We start from the raw sequence: 7,302 nt of genomic DNA on the forward strand, positions 1-7,302 counted from the left end.
CATTCCTGTCCTCCATCAATAGCATCGTTTTTCAGCAGGCACAACCATTTGCTGCAAAGTCCCCCGACAAGGGGGGCCAGGCAAGGGGGTGAAGATGCAGGCATTTGAGGATGCCCTTTAAGAGACAGGCCAGCTGGCTAACTGCCCAACCTTGTAGATAAGAGTGCTGAGGCCCTGGCCATGCATCTTAAAAGGGAAAGAGCTGTGAGTAAGCAAACTTGTTCATTATGCCTGCATGGGAGTGTTCATTGTGTTACAGGACAAGGAGAGGAGCACCCCAGGCCCCGCAAACCTGTCTGCTCTAAATAGGCTCTGCCATCCACTGCATCAACACAAAACATGTAAGACTGTAATGGGAAGGAACTTGAATACAATTAGTAAACAGTACAGAAAAGACAAAGAATATAGTTTCTAAATCAAGCACCCATGTTACCAATACCCTTGTGGGTAAAAGACCACACGAATGGTCTTTTGGGCCAGAGCAAGGCCCGAAAGCCTGCCACAAATCTAAAGCATCTTTTAGTGGGAACCCACAGAAAAGGATCAGAAATAACCAGACAAGCTTGGGAGAAAAAGATCAAATTCAAAATCAAGATAAAAGCTGCCATTGTCACCTTCCCACAGGTCTCTCACCAACATCAGTTTCAGCACCAAAAGGTAAGCGCAATTTCTTCACTTGTCTCTCTGTTCCATGTGCCCCCTCCAGGTCTCCTTATGGCTCCATCCTGCTTCCTGCCTTCCTCAGTCTCCTCTGCAGCTTCTTGTCTTCTCTTTAGCTCCACCCTCCTTTGAGTGTGATAAGGGAACCTGGAACTTCCCCTTTCCCTGGGCAGCAGCCTGTTACAATTGCACCAAGACTGGAAATTCTGCTGGAATCTTTATTATATTCATTTGCTCAATAATATATGTTCTCATCACTCTCTTGCATATTGGTTGGGTCTTGTGCTTATGTGTGATTTTTTTAAAGTAATATATTGTTCTACTAAGTTATAAAGATCTTCAGTATTCATTACACTGGAATCAAATAATTTAAAAATTTTTTTTTTCACTTAATTTTTCACCACAAATCCCAAAAGTAAAGGTAGTACTGGAAGTTGTGAAGTTAGTGAAAGATGGAGGAGAGCAATGGAAAAAGACTGGAAAGGAGATGGCCCAAGACCAGAAACCTGGCTCACACAAGGAGTAGGGGGTAGAAGGGATTAACACAGCCATTGACACAGATAGAGAAACCAAGATCCTTAGGCTCCAAAGCCTAGATTACAAAGCAGAAAATCCAAGCAGGTATGAGACTGCTGTCTAGAGCACTGGCCCAAGGGTAAAGATATGGAGATTGAGCCCTTTGTAGACTCTCCTGTCCCTTTCAGATTCTGCATAGTTGTCCAACATCAACAACTAACCAGAAGGCTCACGAGGAGTGACCCCTCCCAAACAGAAAAAGACTATGTCAGTGCAGTCTCTGCACAGGCTGGGGGCGGCAATCCCTCTGCCCACCTGTGACTATGCAGGTGGATCTTTTCGCCAACTCTCTTCTCTGCAGGGCAGCAGCCTCCTGCCTGCCTGTGACCTGCATCATGCCTGCACTTCTCTTCATTGACCTCCCTCAGTGGAGGCAGCTCTCCTCAAGGCCACCTGCCTGCAACCATGCAGGCCTCTCTCAGCAAACCTGCCCCTTTCAGGAGGCAGATCTTCCTGCCCGCTTGTGTCTATGCAAGTGTCCTTTACTCTTCTGTCCCTTGTCTAATAAATCTGCTCTTTAAATATAACTAATGTCTTGTGGAGAAACTCACCTGGGGAATTCTTCGTGTGTTGCTGAAACAGGAACTCTGGTGAAACCTTTCCCAGAGTGAACCCCAGGACCCCGCACTCCAAACCCACTGACTCCAAAAACTCCATCATTAGCATACCATAGGTTATTAATATTTTTAAAAAAAATTATTTATGCATACAAGAGCTGGGGTACAGGCCAGAGGTGTGGCGGGTGAGAGGATTCATCAAAGACAGAGTGGGGAGCAGAACAGGAAGAACTACAGAAATACATTGCTGAGGGGAGCAGCAGGTGAGACAGGGGAGGACTGCTGTGCCATGTGGGTTGCTCCCTGGCCATGGATTGAACTGGTGCTTCTGCAGCTACAGGTCACTTCATTGTGCTGATGCTTAACCCCTTGCGCCACCAGGGAGGCCCCAGGTTATTTATATTCTAAAGTAAAGAAGCAATAACATCTTTTAAAAAGGTTTTATTCTAGTAAAGTAAATGTTTAAAGCTATAACCCACCTAAAAAAAATTATACATGGGATCCGTAATAATTTGTGAGACTGTACAGAGTTTCTGAAAGAAAATGTTTGAGGCTTGCGGACCCAGTCCCTGGGCCTGGACTCAGGGACACGGTGTGGCAAAGGTCTCGGAGCAGGAGAGGAGGGGGCGGCAAAGTCCCAGGTCTCGGGGTGTGGCTGTCTGGGTCTCAGTCCCCAGTGGGTGCAGGGCTGGAAGGTGACTGCTGGGGATTCGCCCTCTCCCCTCGGTTCCACTTCTGGGCTCACAGCCTGGGCGGGTCCTACTTCCTGGATACTGGTGACTCACCCCAGGGCTCACTCCCCATTGCCTGGAGGTCTCCGGAGCAGCCAATCAGCAGCCCCGCGGCTCCCGTGCCAAAGCCCCCACCCGCCCTCCGGGACTCTGTCTCCCCAGCCCGGGTGGAGGCGCGTCCTGGGGGATGGGGGGCGCAGCCCTCCTGCTCCTGCTCGCGGTGGCCGCGGCCCCGAGGGAGACCCGGGCGGGTGAGTGCGGTCGGGAGGGGACAGGGCGCTCCCAGAGGCGGGAGCGAGGGCGCGGGCGGGCGTGGGAAAGGCGCGACCTCGCCGCCGCCCTAGTTGTCCCCCCACCTCGGCCCCGCCCCGTCCTGGCCCCTTTCCGTCCCCCGAGACCCCAGCCTCCTCTGGCCCCCCGAGTCCCGGCCATTTTCGTCCCGCAGCCGCTTTTCACTCTCACTTTCTGTCTCGTGGGCGCCCCCTGGGACTCGAGCCCCCGAAGGGGAAAAGAATAGGCCTGGTCTCCCCTCCCGCCCCCAGGCCCCCACTCCCTGAGGCTTTTCTACACCACGTTGGCCCGGCCCGGCCTCGGGGAGCCCCGCTACATCGCCGTGGGCTACGTGGACGACACGCAGTTCGGGCGGTTCGACAGCGACTCTCTGGGCCAGAGCGCGGAGCCGCGGGCGCCCTGGGCGGGGCAGGCGGTGCAGGAGGAGCCAGAGGACTGGGACAAGGAGACGCGGCACCAAAGGGACAACACACGGTGGTCCCGAGCGCACCTGGACTCCCTGCGCGGCCTCTACAACCAGAGCGAGACCGGTGAGCTGGCGCGGGTCCGGGCCGGGTCAGCACCCCCATCCCCACGGACGGGGGTCGCTCAGGGTCTCCCCCTCCAGGCTTCTCCGCAACCTGCCCGGGAACAGCCCGCGGGACTTTCACTCCTTTTCATTCTGTTTAGTTTATTCCCGGCGGGAGGGGGTGCGGGCAGGGTGACGAGAGGTGACACGGGGCAGGGACAGGGTCTCACACCCTCCAGGAGATGTTTGGCTGCGACGTGGGGCCCGACGGGCGCCTCCTCAGTGGGTATGTGCAGTTCGCCTACGAAGGCGCGGATTACCTGGCCCTGAACGAGGACCTGCGCTCCTGGACCGCTGCGGACATGGCTGCTCAGATCACCCGGCGCCAGTGGGAGGCCCGGGGTGAGGCTGAGAAGATCAGGAACTTTGTGGAGGGCAGGTGCCTGAGGTGGCTGCTCAGATTCCTGGCGCACGGGAAGGAGACTCTGCAGCGCACGGGTAAGAGGGGCCTGGAGGCCTCCCGGTCCCCCCCTGCCTGGAGTCACTGCGGGAAATGAGTCCTCTCTCTAGTCCCGAGAGGGGGACTCCCCTGGGTTTCATGTTCTGCACTAGAGAGACTCCGGCTTCTCCTGAAGGACAGGGAAGGGATCCCGTCTCTCCTGAGAAAGACAGACAGTCCCTGACATCACACGTCACCGGGTCCTTTTGACCAGGGGCCTGTTTGAGAACCACGAGTTTCTCTCTCAGTCTTGTTTCTGGTCTGAGAACATTTTCAGTTATGTGATTCCTGCTTTTCTGTGTTATTCACCTTCCACCCAGGTCAGGAATAAAACGTCTGTGTTCCACTCCCTCTGCTTCATCCTACCCTGGGTTTTCGTCCTCATTCTAGAACTTTCTAAGGAATAGGAGAATCTCATAGATTCTCCCAGATTAGCCTGTTTTTTACATTTTATGCTTCTTGCTGCCACACCAGTTGTCTTGTCCATTGTGAGGATGGTCTCATGAGGATTCTTCAGTGTCCATGGAGGAAACACAAGGTGAGTTTTCTGATTTACCACCTCAGATCCCCCAAAGACACGCATGACCCACCACCCCTCCAGTGACCATGAGGTCATCCTGAGGTGCTGGGCCCTGGACTTCTACCCTGCGGACATCACCCTGACCTGGCAGCGAGATGGGGAGGACCTGACCCAGGAGATGGAGCTGGTGGAGACCAGGCCTGGGGGAGATGGAACCTTCCAGAAGTGGGCGGCTGTGGTGGTGCCTTCTGGCGAGGAGCAGAGATACACGTGTCACGTGCAGCATGAAGGCCTGCTGGAGCCCCAAGTCCTGAGATGGGGTAAGGAGGAGGATGTGGGCACAGAGGCTGTTCTCAGGGCCATCAGGGCACTTCTGGAGCCCTTCAGAGGGCCAGGATAAGGTCTGGGGCTCAGGGTATAATCTTCCCTTCCCTTCCAGTGCCCCCTCCTCAGTCCTCCATCCCTACCACGGGCATCTTTGCTGGCCTGGTTCTCCTTGGAGCTGTGCTCACTGGAACTGCGGTGGCTGCAGCTGTGATGTGGAGGAAGAAACGCTCAGGTAGGGAAGGGACTGGGGGCTTTCAAGTTCCAGGGAGAACTTGCCCTACCTGGTTAATGGGAAGTACGATCCACACATATGTGTGGTACTGAGAGGGTATTTGGTCCCCCTCACCTCCTTTCTTCATTTTTCCCAGTCCTGACCTGGGTCTTTACTCACTGTTCTGGAAACTTCCCTGTTCTGCAGGATTAAAAGATTCCTTTAGGTCTCCTGACCTGACCACACCCTAGTCTCACATGATGTTTCTTCACACAGGAGGAAAAGGAGGAAGCTACACTCAGGCTGCAGGTAAGTGTGGTTTGATCCCTGAGCACCTGGGGACAGTGTAAATGGACTCCATGGGAGAGTCACCATCATCACTCCCTCCTATGGTCTCATTTCTGACCGGGTTCTGTTTTGTTCTCAACCAGGCAGCAGCAGTGCCCAGGGCTCTGATGTATCTCTCAGCCCCTAAGGATCTTTTACAATGAACCTGTTGAGTCTCCTGTTGTGCACACCCTGGACAGAAGGATGATGGTGTCACTGTTGTTCTTAACTGTGATATTGAGCATTTGATCATATTTTTACTTTTCTATGACTAAAGTTGCTGTTTGTAAGGAAATTTTGTACATTTTTACAGATGAGTTGCCATTCATTTATTACACTATTTTGTCCTTATTAAAATTGGGTTATTTCTTTCTGATCATTGAGTTTTAGGCATTATTTGTAGATACCATCCTTTAACAGATTCGTGATTTGCAAATGTTTCTCCCCACTCTGTGACCTGAACTCCTTTACTGTTGGGAAAACAAACACTATTGCCCAGACAGGAGCATGGAGATATATATATATATATATATATATATATATGAGAAAAGATAAGATAAATTGCTAACTGTTTTTGAGCAGACACTGGCTGCCTGGGGTCTTGGGGGTGGAGTGGATTGACTTATGCGTATCCTTGAGTATTATTTAAATGTCCTTGTATGAGCATGAAATATGCTTTCTAAAGTAAATTACACTTTATTCCTCGATTTATAAAACTGTTCACACATCATGTCCAAATCATGTGTTAAGACCAGACTGACACGTGGATTACATGTGATGGACCTGCATGTCACAGTCACAAAGTCATGGTTTCTCTCAGGGTTCACTCTGGTGTTGTCCATTCTTGGGGTGTTGGACAAATGTATAATGACCTGTGTCCACCATGAGAATATCATGCAGAGTATTTTCACTGCCCATAGTGTCTTCTGTGCTCCAAGGAAGCAAAAGCAAAAAGAAACCAATGGAATCACATCAGACTAAAAAGCTTCTACATAGTGAAGGAAAGTATCGTTAAAATGATAAGACAATATCAAATTTGAGAAACTATTTGCACATCATCAATCCAACAAGGAGTTAATCTCCAAAATCTACAAAGAACTCCAAAACAAGAAAACAACTCAAAACAGGGGCAGAGGAGCTAAATAGGTACTTTTTCTAAAGAAGACACACATGTGGCCAATAGGTAGATGGATAAATGTTTGCCATGTGCTGTCAGGAAAATGCCAATTGAAATCATAATGAGTTACCACCTCACACTGTGAGAATGACCCACTGAAGGGTGTGGAGGAAAAGGAACTCTGGCACATGGTGGGAATGATGTCTGGTCCTGTTAGTGGGCAGAATGAGGGGTTCCCTGGACCCTAAAAACTGTACACTCTACAAGGGATCTGCCATCAGCTGCATAAAAACAAAGCATACTCTAAAGTATAAGACCTTCAACAGAAAAGAACTTTAATGCAATTAGTATAAAATAGAGAATCAGTGTGCAATAGAGCGAGAGAAGAGAAAGAATATAATTAGAATAGTACCCAAGTGAAGCACCCAATGTTACCCGTCTCCTCATGGGTAAATGCCCAGAGAAACAGGCTTGGCCCAAAGTAGGCACACTGGGGCCCAAAAGCCTGCCACAAGGCTAAGGCACCCACTGGTAGAGACCCATGGGACAGGGGCAGGAGGGGGCAGGCAAGTCTGGAAGGAAAAGAACAAAAATCAAAATCCACATCAAGATAACAGCAGCCATTGTCAGCTTCCCCATGGGTCTCTCATTCACGTTTTTGTCTCTTTCACTTGTCTCTTTCCATGTCCCCAACTCCCTGGAACAAGTCCAAGCGAGAAGCAAGTGTGGTTTCTTCTTCACATGTCTCTCTTCTTCATGCACCTCCTCCAGCCTCCTTTCCTCGTCTTACTCCACGTCTTCTTCCTCTTCTTTAGCTTCTCATCCCTGATCAGCTCCACCTTTCCTTGGGCGGGGCAGTAACCTGGAACCTCTGTTTTCTATGGATAGCACATTGGTCCTGCCCCTATATAAAAAAAAATTAAAATGAAGGTTCCTCAAAATAGACCTGTCACATGGTCAAGCATCCCATTCCGTAGT

The 7,302-nt window shown here is 50.8% G+C and overlaps 1 protein-coding gene across 4 annotated transcripts; it reads left to right on the forward strand.

The window, feature by feature from the left end:
- Nucleotides 1-232: 232 nt before the first annotated feature.
- On the forward strand, nucleotides 233-5,694 carry LOC119252000 (patr class I histocompatibility antigen, A-108 alpha chain-like). 4 transcript variants are annotated; one of them, XM_054698501.1, is made up of 8 exons: nucleotides 233-341; nucleotides 625-657; nucleotides 3,067-3,345; nucleotides 3,540-3,821; nucleotides 4,387-4,662; nucleotides 4,782-4,901; nucleotides 5,157-5,189; nucleotides 5,312-5,694. In XM_054698501.1, the coding sequence occupies exons 1-8, from the start codon at nucleotides 236-238 to the stop codon at nucleotides 5,353-5,355; spliced, it is 1,173 nt and encodes a 390-aa protein (XP_054554476.1). In that variant the 5' UTR covers nucleotides 233-235; the 3' UTR covers nucleotides 5,356-5,694. The 4 variants fall into 4 exon arrangements, with proteins under 4 accessions (XP_054554476.1, XP_054554477.1, XP_054554478.1 ...); XM_054698502.1 differs by having other exon boundaries at nucleotides 3,546-3,821; nucleotides 5,312-5,693; XM_054698503.1 differs by lacking the exons at nucleotides 233-341; nucleotides 625-657 and adding an exon at nucleotides 2,680-2,775 and having other exon boundaries at nucleotides 5,312-5,692.
- Nucleotides 5,695-7,302: the final 1,608 nt, after the last annotated feature.

Source organism: Talpa occidentalis, unplaced genomic scaffold (genome assembly GCF_014898055.3).
Source record: "Talpa occidentalis isolate TD23 unplaced genomic scaffold, MPIMG_talOcc4v2.1 talOcc4.2, whole genome shotgun sequence".
Classification (NCBI taxonomy): domain Eukaryota; kingdom Metazoa; phylum Chordata; class Mammalia; order Eulipotyphla; family Talpidae; genus Talpa; species Talpa occidentalis.

Excerpts from the sequence above, each read along its gene's own strand:
- LOC119252000 (XM_054698501.1), top strand. The coding sequence starts at position 236 with ATGGGAGTGTTCATTGTGTTACAGGACAAGGAGAGGAGCACCCCAGGC. Across the intron at positions 342-624 it reads ACTGCATCAACACAAAACAT|GTCTCTCACCAACATCAGTT; the intron begins GTAAGACTGTAA and ends ACCTTCCCACAG. Across the intron at positions 3,346-3,539 it reads CTACAACCAGAGCGAGACCG|GGACAGGGTCTCACACCCTC; the intron begins GTGAGCTGGCGC and ends GACACGGGGCAG.